Raw genomic sequence first — 18,136 nt, 5'->3', positions numbered from 1 at the left:
GTGTGTGTGTGTGTATGTGTGTGTTTGTAGGTCCGGAGGTCAATATCACGTGTGGTGATATCTTACTTGTACAAATAAAGCTTGTCTGAGAGATCAGAGAGAAGGAGCAAGCCACAGAACACCTAACCTCCTAAGAGTCTCCAGAAAGAAGAGAGTGATTTCCTGTTTGTCCCTGCTTATATACTGTTACTGCTTAACTATGTCACTTCCTGCCTGTCTGTACAGACCTCCAGACCTCTATGGTTAGCTAGTGGCAATCTCCATTCTCTGACTCCCAGCCTACTGGAATGGACAGGCTTTATTTGTGCAAGAAAGATATCACCACAATCGGGCATCTTTCTGGGCCATTCTTCCTTTTATTCTTTGAGACAGGTATCTCACCAAACCCAGAGTTCATCAATTAGATAAGGCTGGATGGCCAGTGAGTTCCAGATACTGTCTCCACCCACACCTCCCACCACTGAGATTACAGGGGCACATTACCAAGCCTGGCTTTTACATGAGTGCTGGGAAATCAAACTCAGGTCCTCAGGTATGCAGTAGGCGTTTTACCTCCTAAGCTATATCCCCAACCCCTATTATGATCTTTTCTTTTAATTTAAAAGTTCCAACTCCATGCTTATTTGTTTTCCTTTACCGGTTGTTTATTGACAAAAACAATAATGATGGGCTGCATGTCCTGAAGGTCGAGTGTGAGCTTTTATGCTGATTGATGTACTATCTCAGTTTTCTAAAATGAGATAAGTGGTTATAACCTTGACCAGATTCAGATCTGCTTTGTTGGGCAAGATGGCTCTGTAGGTGACATTGTAATCTTCCCTTGGTGATGCATAATAAATGTCTTCAGCCAAGCTTCTGTGGAATGCCTACTTCCTGGCTCCTCTTCCTTATGTCTCCTTCTCACTAGCTTCCCACAGACAGGCTTCATCTGCCACCTCTTCATCAAAGTGGCCACCAATAACATTGCTGAGGGGACATTTATTCCTCCTCCACTTGCAAGACACTCATTAAAGTCAATCTCCTTATGTATCCCCTTAAAGTCCCTAAAGTCCCCACCAGTTGTATCATATGCCTATTCTCTAATTTTCAAGATAGCCACCATGTATACATGGATGGATCTATTCATATCTGTGCCCAGTCAACGACCCACTGGACATCAGCACCCAGATGTCTCAAACCCCTCAAATTCAATGTGCCTGTTATGTGCTCCAGGAATCCAGCCAGTCATCAGGAGATAGTTTTCCTTCAATGTCACCCCCACAACTCTGTTACCTAACATAGACACCTGAATGTCTTTTCTGTCCTTTCCCCACTGTATTGTCTACTGACTACCAAGTATTACTGGTTTCATTTCCCATACATCTCTTCTCTACTCTTGTGGACTTTGTTGCAGGGCAGCCTGTGGCATCTGTTTTTTGGTGACAATCTCATCACTGTGTTCTCAGTCTTGAATCTCAAAGATTTTAAAATCAGCCTTCCACTGAACCAAGGCACATGACAGGCTCTAAAGCAGAAATATATCAGGGTCCAGCTGTGTAACACCTTTACATGGCTTCCCATAATCTCTGGGGTAAAGGGTCCTGGAACGTCGTTCAAAGCCTTCCCAAATACATTACTGCTTGTTCTCTGATCACATAGTTCAATGCACCTACCCTTAAGAATTAATGTGCATCCCTCTCATGTGGCTCATGTGGTCATAACTTTCCTTCCTTTCCCTTCTTCCAGGAAGACTCCTCTCCATTTCATGGTCCACTAGTCACTTGTCTTTGAAGACTCAGTCAAGGTGGTACATTATAGAAGTTTCTTGAACACCCCAATCCATGATCTCTAGTATCCAGGATGAAGTGCCCCCTCTGTCCCCATTCTTCAGTTTCCTCATGTGTAAGGAGTTACAATATGAGTGTCACACCTATGAGTACAGAATGTGAATCAGAAGCAATGAGAGGCACATAATTTTACTGCGACTCAGAGAGTGAGTTTCCATATCACACTGATTCCATCTTCTACCCTAGTCACTGAGTCCCACCCTCACTGTCACCTTCCTCATGCTGGAATCCCCAGGGCCCTGGCTCAGTCCCTCCCACACAGCATGGATCACCCACTCATCTTTTTGTTGTTGTTGTTAAAGACATGCAGGGACCAACGGCTGTTCCTCAACATCCATATCTTGTTTTATTTTATAATATATATTTTGTTAGAGAGCATTGCGTATTCATTAGGTTGGGATTCTCATAAAGTGGTGCTAAAGATCGTGCAGCTTAAATAACAGTTCTGGAGACTGGGAATCCAAGAGCAAGATGTTGGCAGGGTTTCCCCTCCTGAGGCTTCTTTCCTGGCTTGCAGAAAGCTGCCCTCTACGTGTTCTCACATGGCCTTTCTCTGTATGTAAATCCCCTTGTCTCTGTCCTTACAACGACACTAGTCATATTGTATTAGGCTCCCACTTTTATAACCCCGTTTAACCTTAATTACTTCCTCAGTGTCTCTGCTTCCAAATACAGTCACATTGGAGGTTAGGACTTCAATATAAGAATGTGTGTGGTTCTTTGTAGCAAGATGTTGTAGGAGTCACCCATATTTCCCAGATTCCCTTGCAGTTAGATATGGTTATACAACTAAGTTATGGCTGGTAGAGTACAAGTGGAAGCTATTTGTGTATAACTTCTTGGTTATGACTTTAAGAGACTGCAGCTGTTTTCTTTTCTGCCTTCTTATTGATCGGAATATAGGACAGGAATGTGTTAGACAAACTAATGGCTTTTCCCCAAAAATGTTCATATCTGAATCTGAACCAATGAAGAGATTATTTTAACTTGCAAAAGAAAGTTTGATGATGTAATTAAGATTGAAGTGGGAAAATTAACCTGGATTATCCATGGGACCATGTGTAGTCAAGGGAGACCTTATAAAGGGAAAGAGAGAGAGGCAGGACCATTGATCAGAGTTGAAAATATGACTGTAAAAGCAAATGTTGGAATGATCTGCTTTAAGCTGTGTAGTGTAGGCAGTTTCTGAAGCTGGAAAAACGCAGGGACAAGTTCTCCTGTAGAACCTTTGCAATGACTGATGACCTATCAGCACCTCAATCTTGGCCCACAGAACCCATTTGAAGGATGTGGCTTAGTTAGTACAGTGCTTGCCTGGCATATGTGAAGCCCTGGCTTTGATTCCTAGCACTTTGATTCCTAGAGCTGGCATGTGGTGTATGCACAAAATTCTAGCACTTAGGAGGTAGACATAGGAGGATCGGGATTTTAAGGCCATCCTTGGCAACATAGTGAGTTCAAGTCCAGCCTGGACTACATGAGATTCTGTCTAAAAACAAACAAATGAAAACAACAACAACAACAAAAACTTTAATGACCCAATTCAGGTATCTGCCTTCCAGGATCATAAGACAATAAATGTATGTTTTCTCAAGCCACTATGGCTATGACCATTTCTTTCACCAGCAACAAGATACTAACCCTTATCTGAGGCGATATGAGGAAAGTAGTGTCTTAGCCGTGTCCTCAAGATCTGGAGAGTGGAGGTATAAGAAAGGAGTGGTTTTCTTTGAGCTGTCTTTGTTATCATCAGGGCGATCTACATCAGCATGAGCATGCACACCTTACTGTATGCTTGGAAATGATGCAGGCACCAGAGAATTAGTATCATGCACCTGCTAAATGAAGCATTGGGGATGTGTTCAGGAAATTATGTGAACAAGCCAAAAAGGACACAGTAGCTCTTTGTTGACCTAACAAAGCTAGGGAAGTCAGTTCTTTTCCTTACGTTGCAGACAAGGCAAGGAGACTGGTGACTCTTTCCCAGGCAGACAGCTTGTCTCAGACGGTGAATGGGGAGACTCTGGGATAATCTTTGGAGAAGCTGAGAATTAAAAGCCACTTGAATGGAAGCAGTGACTCTTGGGTCACACTGTCTAAGGTGTGCTCTGGACTCTGACACAAGCTATGTGACTCTGGTCCCTCAGCATCTCTGAACATTCCACTTTGGAAAAGTGGAGTACACATGGAAAGGCAAGGACAGCACAGTGGGGACACATGATAGTTAGTAGGTTTTGCCGTCTGCTCTACACTCAGCAGTCAGTCTCACCCACAGAATGGTGACGAGGCTGAGAGGACCCTTCAGTCTGTGGGTTCCTGGTGTTTAATTCTGGGTCTCTCACAGAGACTTGTAGAATAGTTACAGCTACCAGCTGATATCCTCTGCCCAGGTAAGAGAGAAGGTGAAAGGGTTCACACTGCCCACCCGCTCCTATGTCCCAGTCCTTTGACAATGAGGATAGAACCTGAATTTAACCAAACTGAGTTCAACTGTTAGCAAATATGCAGAATCCAGGGAGACATCCATCAAACAAAGCTGGCATTTTTGGAAGGGGAAGGGGCTGCTTGGCTGACAGGTACTCAAGGCAGATATAGGCAAGACGAGGGTCTGGTAGCTGTTCATTCAAGAGACAAAATGACTTATTCCCAACAGTTTTACTCATTTACTCACACACCAAACAAAACAAAACAAAAGCAAACCCAGTATTATTTCTTTTACTTTTGAGATTATAGTATAATGACATAATTTACCATTCCCTTTCCTCCCTCCAAGTCCTCCCATATAGCCCTCCTTGCTCCCTTTTAAGTTTATGGCCTCTTTTTTCATCAATTGTTGTTACGTTTATATGTGTACATGTATATACATATGTATTCCCAAATATAACCTGCTTGGTCTGTATGGTACCTATCCGAATGTTTTCAAGCTGACCATTTGGTATTAGATAACCAGTTGCTGTTCTCTTTCCTGGGAAAGACTGTTTCTCACAATCTCAGCACTCCTTAGTTGCTGTAATTCTTTAGGCGTGGTTGAGGGTTTGTGATTTTTTTCCTCTACTCACTTTGGCATGTCTATTTTTGTTGTCCTTGTTCAGTTTGCGTTTTGAAAATCAAGTTGGTGAGACTTGATGGAGGCAGCTTCTGACATTACTAGAGACACAGCCTCATAGCAAATTGCCCAGTTCTGGCTCTTACAATCTTTCCATCCCTTCTTCCTCAATGTTCTCTGAGTCCTATGTCTGAGAGTTGTTTTGAAGATGTATCCATTAGGACTGGGCTTCACACCTCTGCCTTTTGATTAATTGTTGTTCTCTGTAATGGTCTCTGCTTGTTGCAAAGAGTAGTTTCCTTGATGATGGGTGGAGGCTAAACTTATCTGTATGTATAAGGAAATATATTTAGAATATGTAGATAGGGATTATGGTGGTTTAGTAAAGTGGCGGTTTTTGTTCTCCTCCAAGAGCCATAGCTTCATTAGTCCTGGATAGCTGGCTAGGCTTCCAATACCAGACATGATTTGCTTAGAATATAGACTTAATATGCAATTAATAGACTCAACAATACTTAAAAGTGCTTAGTCTCTAGCCAAATATAGCAGTGTTGAGTCCCTCTGATCTGCTTCACAAATAGTCCCCTTAAGCCCCATCCTCACACTGGGTGTGGTCTCAGTTGTTGAAGTGCTTGCCACCAAGCATGAAGACCTGAGTTTGATCCCCAGAACCCATCTTAAAAGGCCAACCATAAGAGCAAAAGATCCTGTTTTAAAGTGGAAAGTGATTAAGGAAGAACTCAATATGACCTCTGCCTCCACAATTAACACATGTATTTGCAAATGTGTGTTTTTGTATACACACACACACACACACACACACACACACACACGCATGCATGCACGCACTCGCACACACACACACCTTCTTCCTTACCTTTGAGGTGAAAGGGAAAACATACTTTTTTTGTAGGAAAGTGGTTTTCACTGAAGAAAATCCTTCCATAAGACCTCTGTATATCCAGGCATGATGGCACATGTCTTTAATCCTGGTATCCAGAATGCAGAAACAGGTGGATTCCCTGTGAGTTCAAGACCAACCTGGTCTGAGTCCCAGGCATCCAGGGCTATACATAGGGATCTGTCTCAAAAGACAAACTGTAGGGAGACACTGTTAAGCACACCTCCTAAGGGCTGGCTACAGGTGTGCCTAACCTTGCCCATCAGGGCGTGGTCAAGGTGATGTCAGGCAAGCTGAAGCAGAAGGGAAAAAAGAGGGGCTACCATGTCTACCATGTGCGTTCCCTAGCTCTTTAAACTTCTTCCACGTCACCCTGACATCACCTTGACCATGCCCTGATGGACGTGGTGGGGAACAACAAACCAATTAATCAACCAAACGAAAAGATCTCAGTACCACCCCTCCCCCAGCAACCTAGTTAGGAATGCTTGTAATTAGTTTGCAGTTTCATATGGGAATGTGCTTCAGTGACAACGGCTACAGACAGCATCCGTGACATGAGCCATTCAAAACAGAGACTCAGAAACTTGCACCAATGAATATTTTGGCTGCTTGCGGAGGAGCAGAGCTCACCTTTGATGAGGAGGAGTAGGACCCAAGTCATTAGGCTTAGCTATCTTGCTCCATTCTGTTTCCTGACTGTGGATGTAGTGTGACAGGCTGCCTCCTCAACTCCTATAGCTATGACTTCCACACCACAATGGACCCTTGAAACATGAGCCCAAATGAACCCTTCCTTAATTTGATTTTATCTCAACAATGAGATAAGTCAAAAAAGCATATCCCATGGGTCATAGCAGGATGTATGACCAAATTGAGAATGGAGAATTGGAGAAATAAACTACTTACTAAAAAGTCATATTTCACCAGGAAGAGTGAAGAGTTGGGTTGGTGGTGTGATTAGGTGACCACATAGAGCTAGTGGTTCATGTGCCCCTGGGCTCACTGCAATGGCTAGAGATGGCCAGACATGAACAGTGTTGTGCTTCACCCACATTTATAGAGTGAGTAAGTCATTTGGGTGTTTATGGGGCTTTTCAAATGAAGGGGAATATGTTAAGGATCCCTCCAGCCACGTCAGCACCTTTAGCTCATGACAGATGATTGATCAGAACAGCCACCAGAGGGTCCTTTATCACGAGTATGACATAGCTGCTTGTGTTCAGCTATGTAATGAGACTGGCGGTGGAGGTGGGGGGTGTGCCCTTATCACAAGCAGAGCTGTGCTTCTGAAAGGTAATTCTCTACCCAAAGAGCAGAGCCACCTTCCGGACTGTCGGCTTCTCTACCACTTCACAAGCACAGGTCCGGAAGAACAGAAACACAATGCAGCCATCTTCTGAGCAACAGGGAATGATGATGACAGCAATAACAATATCTGTAGCCCCTACTCATTAAGCCAGCAAAGCAGAAATCTCATTGATTCAGCAATACAAGAACAATTACTAATCCCATTAAGCAGGGAAACTGGGGTTCCAAGAAGCTATTTATCTAGCAAGTGGAAGAGTTGGGACTTGAACCCATGACTCCTCAACTACATAACCAACACCCAACCTGAACTTTCCTTCCCTAAAGGCCTTTTGTTTATTCTGCTGATGTTATGTTGGAGGCCACTAAACATATGTGATGTTCTTAGTTGGCTCACTCCAGCCATTCTCCATGTGTCCTGTCATGTGATAACAAGGAATGGAAGGTCTTCAGGGGGGTCGTGAGCAACAGAAATTTTTCTGAGTCTATGCAAGTGAAGCAGGGACCCTAGTATCAGAGCCAACTCACTCTCTTCCAGAGTTGCACTTGAAACCATACTCTTCCTTCAAAGTCCAATGCCTTATAGCCATTCCTGAGGACAGTTTGTTGGCTTGGCCAAAGCCAAGGCCCTGGAACTGGCCTTCCTCCCAAAGCACTGACCTCTCATGGCTGGTGTCTAGGGGCCAGTGAAGCTCTGGACTCCAGGAAGGAAGATGGGGCCCCAGCCCCAGGCCTAAGCTGGAGAAATCGGAGAAGGCTCCAGAACAGCTGACTCTGGGCGCCACATTTGGAGGCAGCTGTCCCCTTCCCCCAACTGGCTGTGCTGTGAGTCACGGGTTTTAAACTGAGCACTCTGGGAGATTAACCAGCTTTGTGGCCAGCTGCTGGAGGAGGACACTTGGCCGAAAGAAGCAGGATAAAGTTACCCTCTCAAAAGTTTATAGGAAGGCCCATAAATGCCCCCAAATGCTGTGGGGCCTATGTTACAGAGTACTCCAAGGTGTCCCCCTGCCTAGGGTCTCAGTGACCATATTTATGCCCCTTGTTCTTCACCCATCTGGAAGGTTCTGCCAATATACCACTCCCTGGTTAGTCCCACCCCCTTAGGGTATTGTGGTTTCAAGAGAGGTCTTGGGCAATGGGTGACAAATGTTAGGAACGGAGCCCATCCTGGAGCCAGTAGGAAGAGCCTGGCTCCTGCCTGCCTCAGGCTTAGAGCAGGGGCTGCTGGGAGATGCCTGGAGCAGGATGGTGGGTCACAGGCACAGGACAAAGACAGCCCCTACCCCATGGTTGGAATGTATCTTGTTGAGGGTGGACAATTCTCAGCCCTGGAATGGAGACCCAGGCAGCCTGGGCAGCCTGGGCTCTGCCACTGACTCTCTAGCCACAAAAAAAGACTGGTATAGACCAGCCTTTGCAAAAACTGTATATACAGCACACTACAAATTTGGAGGCTTGTAGAGATCTCTAGTTTTTACATATATCCACACTTTTCATATTGTGTTTATCAAAATGGCCATCCCCCCCCACTGACTGACCAACTCCTCATTCAACAATTATTTATTTTGTGCCTACTATACACTAGGCATTATTGTAGCAGATGGAGAACAGTACTGTACTTCATCTGAAATAAGAGTCACAGGAACTTACAAGTGCCTTTAGAGTGACTAAATGGCCCTTCAACCTGCCCTGGTATCATTGTCACCTGACGCTGTATTTGAAGACATGAGTCTGTTCCTAAAGGAACTCTGTCTGGGAGGAGCCCAGAGCCTCTCTACTAACCCCCCCCCCCCGTCCATCACTCTGCTATGAGTCTCTTGGATGAGCCTAGGAAGAGGTGAAGAGAAGGCATCAGAGCCCAAGACACCTGCTAGAGTGGGCCTTTCTCTCTCTGCCCTAGTCACACTATAGACAGTGCCCATTGATGCCAGCATGGATGCTGCCCTCTGGCCTATACCATAACCAGACCCCATAATCTTGACAGTTGGGTGTTACTGAGCCACATTTTCTGGAGGAAAAAAAAAAAACCACCTCTCACATTTGAGTTTCCTACCCATGTATCTGGCCACTATGTTGTATCACTGAGAGCCAAGATGGCATCAGCCCCCATGCCTCCCTCCTCTGGGACAACTGAGAGGAAAGGACAGTGCTTGCTCATCCATGGCTGTTTTTGATATAGGCTACTGCGAGATGATAGGGTTGTCACCTAAGGCAAGGAAAGTAGCACCTGGAGTCAACATTAGAGGACACAAGCTTGAAAGACAGGATGTAAACCCTAGCTCTGCTGCTGACCATCAGGGTGGTCTTGGATAATGAAGCTAAGCTCTTTGGGTGCCTCCTGCCTCATCAGGAGGAGTGGAGACCGGCATCACCTTTCAGCATCTGCTCAGTGTGGCCACAGGTGTCACCAAACAATGTTAGGAGCTGAGAAATGCCCACACTCACATTGCTGAGGTGCAGAACCCACCTAGGTGTCCGCCACAGAAGAATAGAGCAGCCGCAGATGCGCAGCATAGACACATGCTGGAATTTTCCAGTCATTTTCTCTTCAGAAAGAAGTTACAGCCTTGGAAGGAAAATGAATACAACTGGGGACAATCATATGAAGAGAACTTAGTCAGTCTCAGGAAAACACACCTTGTATGGCTTCCTCATTTGTGGCTCCTTTTCTATGCATGCACATAGGACATGAAAGTAAACAGGAACTGACTGGGGTGGGGGAACAGAGGAGACTAACAAGAAGGGTGGGAGTGAGAAAACGGAGAGTGGAGATATGCAGAGATGTGCTCAACATACACAATACACTCGTGTTAAAATGTGACACAGCACCTTGCACACTGAAAACACACAGTGAAAATGAAACAGACAAATACACAAAACCCCAGCAGAGATTGGTAAGAAGCACTCGGCGGGTGGCTGCTGGAGCTTGCTGGCAAATGTGAGGAATAGGCTGGGGTGGTGTTGGAGAACTCTGTTCTCTGCCAGAGACTGGCCCCCTCTGCCCAGACTCTCCCTAACCCAAGTACATCCAGGCACCTGCTGCGGGTGCTGGCATTCCCAGGCATGGTTAGGAACTGGCCAGGATGAGGCCTGAGGGCGGTAAGGACAGCCTGTCTTAGATCCTTACTACTTGGAGAGTGTGGTTGTGGGGGCCCAAGGCTGCTCCTGACAGCTGGGGGCCTCACTGGAAGGGAGGGGGAGACAGAACCTGCTAAAGCTTCCTTCCTGTCCCCTAGAAATGAAGCTCCTGATAGCAGGCTTTGTATAGGAGACTGTAGCAGGGTCAGGATGGATGGCTCCACTCTTCCGCCAGCTGTGCTGAGAGCCAACATTCACTGCTTCCAGCCCTGGGCTGGGCTCTGCCTCTGTTCCCAGGACCTAGCTCTGGAGGGTGGAGACAAAGTCAGAATAGGCCAGGCCAGGTGTAACCTAAGGTTTTCCAGGAGAAGGAAGTCTGGGATGGAGTGGGGGACTTTGAAAATGAGTTCCCAGTGTGGGTGACTCCTAAGCCTTGGAAACTGGAGGAAGCCCCTCCCAGGAGGAGAGAAATATGGGGGCTCATCCATGGCATCAGATACAAGTTCCCAGCTTTCATACAGTCATTGTTAGGTCCAGTTACTCCAGTAAACAATGGACAAGAAAAGCATAGCTGGAGTTCTTGAGCTAGAGGCGCCTGGAGAAGTCAGCAAGACAGACTTGAGTTTGACCAAAGGTGGTGAAGGCAGGGCTACACTCCTGTACCCTCTGTCTTAATACCAGAGGTTTGGGGACTGCTGGATGTATGGCCTAGACTGCTGTGTAAAGTAGCTATTCCAAACGCCTGCACCCCTCAAAACTCTATCTACAGTTCAGCAGGGCCTAAAGAGGGCGGAAATTCGTCCCAATATTCCTAAATACATACTTCGAATATGGAGGTGTCTCCAAGAGTCTTTTACAGGCAATATGCGCTAAGGTTCTAGAAATGACACAAAGTTTATCCATATACAGTGATAAACAGCCCCACCCTCTCCTCTCAAATAACCGCCCTCCCCAGGCTCAGACCCAGAGGGACTTTTACACAATACAGGGACACACTATCAAGTGGCCTGCAATTAACCCTCAAAGTCCCACTCAGTGAGACCCTTCAGATGACTGTTCCAGCATCCTTACTCCAGGGATCCTCAGGCTCGCGCAGCCGGTGGCCGTCAGCGACAGCCGCAGGGCCTCCATGGCACACGTGCGCCCGCCACCCGCCACACACACCCGCGCACACGCCGGCGAGGGCTAACGAGCCCACAGGCCTGCGCGGCGGGAGGGAGCCAGTTGTCGGGTGGGGCCGCCGCGGTCACACAGCATTAGCCCTCCTGCCGCCCCGCCAGGTGCGGCCAGTGCCCCTAATCCCTGGCCCGCCCCGCTAAGCCCGGCCTGAGCAATGCCACAGCTGGGGGCGGCCGGCCACGCGCCACCCATCACCGCAGCCACAGCTCCTCCCCCCTCAGCGTGTGTCCTGCGCCCCCATCCCCAGCCCTGCACAGCAATCCAGCCCAGCCCTGGCCACTGACCCTGTGCCCCTAACCCTGTCTCCAAGCATCCCCACTACTCCACCACAATGTCCCCTCCTCTTGGCCCACCTGCCATCCTTTTTTTAACAGTCCGGAAGCTTGCTCTCCAAGGTAGGATGTCAGCCCTACTCCAGCTCCACCAACCCTCCACTGATCTCCATTCCTTGATCTGGCTTTGTTCAGCTTTCCCTGTCTGTCTTACAAAGTCTGAGACCCACACACCCAACCCTGTCTACCTGTTCATGCCATGCTTAGACAGGACCCACATCACCTTTTGTTCAAATCCTATAGCCAGATGGGATGGATTCCAGGATCTTTGTGTTAGGGATGGGGGATTCCCAGGGCCTCTTTGAACTCCACATTTACTTACCTGAAAAATGAGATTTCTTTTTTATGACTCTGAGACACATCATCTCCCCCTTTTGAGGCAGTCTCTGGTGTATAGGCCAGACTCTGAGCTGAGGATGGCCTTGAACTTTTGATCCTTTAACTTCCAACTCACAGGTATGCCATCACACCCAGGTTTGTGTAATGCGGGGCGCTCAACCTAGGGAAGCAGTCCACCAAGTGAACTTCATCTCCAGCCCGAGGACTCTTTTGTTGTTCCTTGTAGGCAAGCTGATGTTGACAAGTTCACTCATCTGAATAGTAAAGATGGGTGAGTGGTAGGGACACCCATCTTGTCACTCAGCTCCCAGTTAAGCAGATGTGAGGAACAGTAAGAAGGGATGGTATGGAGTTCAAGTCTGGGCCAGGACGTGGGGTTGCCTGTGAGAGGTCTCTACCACTTTGCATGTCCTCTAAAGGAGTGCTTTTTGGGGGCCTGGCCTGCTTGGTGGTCCTGGCTTCACTGCCAGTAGTGGTGCTGATGGACAGCTCCAGCGGGTGGGCGCCGGCTGGTCACCTCTGACAGCTCTGCCCACCTGTCACTCTTCTGCTTGGGTGACCAGCTGCCTGACTCACTGACCAACTTCCTGTTGTGTCTCAGCACCCTGGGCACTCTGTGCATCATCTTGCCTGCTTCCCTTCGGCTTTTCTCAATGACTTGCTCGCCTAGAGCACAGGCTACACAAACACACGTGCAGATTCTTGCCACACAGACATACCCATGCCTGTACATGTTTGCATGCATGCATGCCCCATGTGACACAGGGCCACATGATTAAATGGGGCAGACAGACCTCATCTGTGTAGAGAACTCTGGGCTCCTTGCAATCCATTCTAGACTTTCTCTTCCCAGACCATCATTATGAGCCCAGGCTGTGCCTGTTGGAATATGTATTAGTTTTACAATTCTCAGTGCTGTGATAAAATACCCAACAAGAACAACTAAAGAAAGGAAAGTTGTTTCATTTGTTTGGTTTGGAGTATAGTCCATCACAGAGAAGCAAGCATGGTGGCAGGAATGTGGGGCAGCTGGTCACATTGCACCTTCAGTCCAAAAGGAGAGACAGAGAGAGGAAGAGAGAGGGAGGGAGGGAGGGAGGGAGGGAGGGAGGGAGGGAGGGAGGGAGGGAGGGAGGTTGATGCTGGTGCCCAGTTCATTATCTCCTTTTAATTCAACTCTGTCCACTCACAATTCAGGGTGACTCTTCCCTCCTCAGTTAAACCTTTCTGGAAACACCATCACACATACCCAGAGGTGTTCCCATGGTGGTTCTAAGTCCTATCAAGTTGACCCTGAGCTGCCACTCAGCTTCCACATCATCTCATGTGCTTTTGGAAGCCACAGTTGCATCTTTGGGGCCTAAAAAAATAACAGGCCTTCCTCAGGAGAGTTCTGAGCTGTTGGGCAATCCTATCCCATCCCCACTGCTTCTTCGGTCTGCTCCCAGTAGACTCCACCCCATCCTTGGCATCATCTGAGAACAGAATGAAGCAATGTGAGGCTCACAGCCCTGTGGGGACAGTGAATGCAGGATGAACTTGGAAAGGAAACTTTTTGTTTCCTCATGTTATTTCCCATCTTATCCCACATAGGTTCTCTCCCTCCTCAGCTCTCTTCTCAGTGGCCCTCTATTTGGTCCTGGTCTGGCAAGGATGGCTCCACAGTAAAGGTGCCTTCTGCAAAGTTTGACCACCTGAGTTCTGGCTCCAGGACATGGTGGAAGAACAACCCACAGGCTGTCTTCTGACTTCCACACGCATGCATGGCACATGCATACTTGCACACCTGCACCCCCCCCACACACACACACTAAATAAATAAATGAAAATGTGAAGCCCTCTTTGGTTCAGCTCCAGGTGTGTGTCCTGCCTCTGACTTCCTGCATATTTTTATGACAATTATAAAGTATAATAATTTTACTATTGCCTTTCTATATTAGATATCTACTACTGCATATGGAATTATACCCATATTTAGCACTTTAAAGCAACAAATGTTCACAAGCCTCATGTCTTCTCTGATTAAGTTCTAGGAGCAGCAGCAGGGCTGTGGCAGGACACAAGGCCTCTTCCAGCCCTCAGCTGAAGGTGTTGGCTGGGGTGGGGCTCATCTCAAGGCCTGACTGTGGGAGGAGCCACATCCATTTTACTCCAGTTGGACTCTCAGTTGGAGGCATCATTTTCTTATCATGTGGGGCAGCTCACAACATGGCTGCTGGCTTCTAATTACATTATGTGAACTAAGATAGCATGCCAGAGACAGAGAGAACCTGAAACAACCTTAGGTATAATGCCCCATTCTTACAGAATGTCAGGAAGGAAGACATTACATTACACCAGGAAGCAGGCAGCTCGAAAGGACATCTTGCAGGGTGCCACGGACTTTCAGTAGACATGTATTTGATGAATGTGACCACTAGAGAACACTATTCCTACTGGCCACTATCCTCACCCCACCCCACCTCATTTTTCTTCTTCATGGATGCTGTTTACAATTTTAAAGTGTATTTTAACCTCAAATAACCCATTTTGTCTTGTGAATGTTTATGTCCATTCTCCATTTTGGGGCCACACGAGTATATCTCATGCAGTCAGCTTCTGTGATTACCACAAGCTTGAGTGTGGCTTTGTTTCCTTCTGGGTTCCCATCATTGCTCTTCTCACTTCAGGAAAGTCCTTCCCACACTGTATTCTTTCATGCATTCTTCCCACCTCACCTTTCTTGGTAATGAGCCCTCTGGCACTTCTGAGCTGTATGGACGGTTCTGTTTTCTCATGGGGTAAGTGTGATACAGTAGGTGTTCAGTGGGTATTGTGTGGACTCTTTCTCTCCTCTCTCTCTCTCTCTCTCTCTCTCTCTCTCTCTCTCTCTCTCTCCCGTGTGTGTGTGTGTGTGTGTGTGTGTGTGTGTGTGTGTGTGTGTGTGTGTGTGTTGTTTACTCATAGAACTCACAGTATGTGGCTGGAACAAGTTCTCATGACCATCTTCTTGAAAGAGTACATTGTCCGCAGGTCTCCCAGGGTAATGCTCAGGCCTTAGAGAAGCAAGATTGTGTCATGGACTCAGTGTTAGGTTTCTGTCGCTGTGATAACATGCTTGAGACAAGTCAATGAAATCTCTAATTAGAAGAAAGCTTTATTCTAGCCATGGTATCAGAGAACTCAGCCTGTGGCCTCTGGGCCTGTGGTGAGGCTTACTTACATCATGGAGGAGTCTGCTCACCTCATGGCAGCCAGGAAGCAGAGAAACAAAGGAAGGGTCCAGAGTTCTAGTATCTTTCATGACATACTTCTGATAGCCCAACTTCCTTCTACTGACTCCCATCTCCTAAGCATCCCAGAACTTTCCAACCACCCTGTAGATCTGAACTCCAGTGGTGTGGAATTGCTTGGGTCACAAATGCCTGGGGCATTCAAAGCATAGGAAGAACTCAGTGCACCATTGCAGAACTGGAGACAGGACCCTTTAAAAATGGATACAGCGGACTTCAAAGTGGAGAAGAGGCAACAAGTGAGGAATGGGGACTCTCAGCCTCGTAACCAAAGGGCTGGGTTCTGCCAATGGATTGAGTTGGAAGAACCTTCTTAGAGCACTCCTCCTGACCGTCCTCTTACTGACTTTGATTCCAGTCTTATGAGCCCAAACAAAACCCAGACTTCTGATGGACAGAACTGGAAGCCAATTAGCAGGCAATTAGGAGCCAATTGGTTGACTTTTTAAAGTCAACAATCTGTAGGGTTTTTTTTTTTAACCTTCACAGAATTGTACAAACATCAGACCTTTCTCTCCCCTGAAGTGACTTGATTTACCTACTCAGATTTTATAAAAGGTGCATCATATAATACATAACATTTTCTATCTTTCTGTTTTGCTTAGCATAATGTTTTTCAAGGTTCATGCAAGCAGTAGTATACATGGGTATATTTTTCATGACTGATGCTCTATTGTATGGATACAGCACATCATAATCATCTATTCACCATTTTATGGCTGTGATAGATACAGCTGTCATGAGCTTTTGTGAACAGGTTGTTGTGTGAGCAAGAATTTTCAAGTCTTTTGAAGAGAAACCTAAGTGTGAACTTTCTGGGTCTTAGGAGAACTCTGTTTAATTTTTGAGGAACTATCAGACTGTTTTCCAAAATATCTGTCCACATTTACATTCCCACTAGAAGCAATGGTGGAAACATATTTGCATTTCCTTATTGACAATCTTAAGTGGTTATTGCTATTATCATTTTTTAGATAGACTCTCAGATTAACTCATGATCTTCCTGCTTCTACCTCCTGAATGCTGGAATGATGAGTGTGAATCATCAGGCCTGTCTTGAAAAGGTGAGATTTGAGGGACAACTCAACAGTGTTGAGTAAATAGGAAGGTAGATATCTGGCAGATCATTCCAAACAGAGGAAACATGACAACAAAGATTGTAAGGCAGGATGGTGTTTGTAATGTTTGATACAGTGAGATGGTGTATCTGGAGCATTATGGGTGGAGGGGATGAGGTCAAGTGTTAATGAAATAAGCTTGAGAACAGTCCTGGAGGCCTTAGCTTTTTCTTCGAATGATGAAGAGTATTGAAGAATTTGAGCAGAAGACATGTGAGACCTCTTGTATATTTTGGAGACATGTACTCCCGTACTGAGAATAGTTGGGGGAGGATTGTGGGATCAAGGGTGGAACACAAAGGGCTTGTAGAGAGGATTTTCACTGCAAGCATTTCAAATGAGAGATGACTGTGACTTGGTTCACAGTGGTAACAGTGGTGGAAGAAGCAGCTAGCATCCAAATGCTGTATTTGAACGCAGAGCTGATAGGCTCTTGTGACAAACTGAATGTGGTTTGGTGGAAGTGGATAGAGGAGACAGAGGAAGGTTAGTACAGCACTGAGTATTGTTTGAACAATGTGAAAGATGGTGTTTCCCCACAAATAGAGATGAGAACAGTGTGTGCAGAAAATGTGGGGATTTGGGTGGGTTAGGTTGACAGGTCTGTCAAATATCTAAGCCAAGCCATCAAGTAGGTTGACAAACATCAGTTTGAAGCTTCATTGAGTGATCTGGACAGAAGATAGAAATGTGACAGTCTTCAGACTTTACATGGTATTTAAAGAAGTCTGAACATTGCTATTTTTTGTATATGGGATTATTTATCCTTCCCTCTGAGCAGATCCATTTTGTGTCTATGAACCATTTCCACTGTATTTCTGAGGAACGAGTCTTATCCTACTGTCTCAGTCAAGTCTAAAAGGGGACATCAACATTGCAGACAGCATTTGAGGCTTTGGGATGAGTGTAGACGGAGAGGTAAGAAACCAAATGTTCAGTTTGGAGGGGGTTTATCAACTTATCCTTATGCAGCATCAGGAAACACAGTGATATCTCTGAAGAATTAGGCAGCATCTCCATATAGTTCTTCATCTTATGTCATGCCTATGGATACCACACCAACTGCATTTAGTCCTCTCTCTCCATTTCTAGTTCATTGGCAGATCCAAGTCAGGTCAGGAAGGTCTTGTAATAAATATCAGTGTCTACACCTGGAGTCTTATGTGGTGTTTTTAAGTCACAGAGTGATATAAATGTACATAGTTTACCTGGCTCATGCAATTTATGTCCTTGGGATTCTGTGCCACCATGTCAACACAGGGATTAGGGATGGACTTTAGGGTGAGGATTCCTATCCTTGATAGTTGACCTGATTCAAATGCAGAATCAGTATCACAAAATCAGGAATAGGTGTGGCATGTGAGAGACACAGGGGATGGACTCTGAGCATGACAATCTCATGCCTGGGCTTACCACCCTATGTAACTCTGGTGAAGGGATTTGGGGCCTCACACAGAGTTATAGGGAAGGAGAGTGAGCGAGAACACCACTAAGAGTCTAGTCTGGCTCCTTTCTGTAAGCCTTTGCCCTTTCCTGTCTCTGGTTTCTTGCTTCCTTCTTCTCTCCAGCCTGGTTGTCCCTCCCTCCTCCTCCCCTGATTTAAGTGCAGAGGGGCCAATTCAGGGCCCTGTGACTCAGGCAGGGTGCGGGAGGATGTTTTGGATGCCACTCTGCTGATGTTGATGCCCTCTGTTCTTACATCCTCCTTAATTTACTGCCTGAGGAGGGGGCCAG

At 46.4% G+C, this 18,136-nt stretch overlaps 1 protein-coding gene across 1 annotated transcript in view; it reads right to left on the bottom strand.

Annotated features, from left to right (window-relative positions):
• The window catches only part of Kcnc1 (potassium voltage-gated channel subfamily C member 1), an 89,532-nt gene extending 78,239 nt beyond the window's left edge, over positions 1–11,293 (bottom strand). The window contains exons 1-2 of the mRNA XM_035447115.1: positions 11,234–11,293; positions 10,405–10,462 (exon numbers count right to left, since the gene is read on the bottom strand). Of these exons, the coding sequence (XP_035303006.1) occupies positions 10,405–10,462; positions 11,234–11,293 (118 nt within the window). The remainder of the gene's footprint in view (positions 1–10,404; positions 10,463–11,233) is intronic.
• Positions 11,294–18,136: the final 6,843 nt, after the last annotated feature.

This window comes from Cricetulus griseus, chromosome 6 (assembly GCF_003668045.3).
Source record: "Cricetulus griseus strain 17A/GY chromosome 6, alternate assembly CriGri-PICRH-1.0, whole genome shotgun sequence".
In the NCBI taxonomy this organism is placed as follows: Eukaryota; Metazoa; Chordata; class Mammalia; order Rodentia; family Cricetidae; genus Cricetulus; species Cricetulus griseus.
This window is presented reverse-complemented; position numbering and strand designations above follow the sequence as displayed.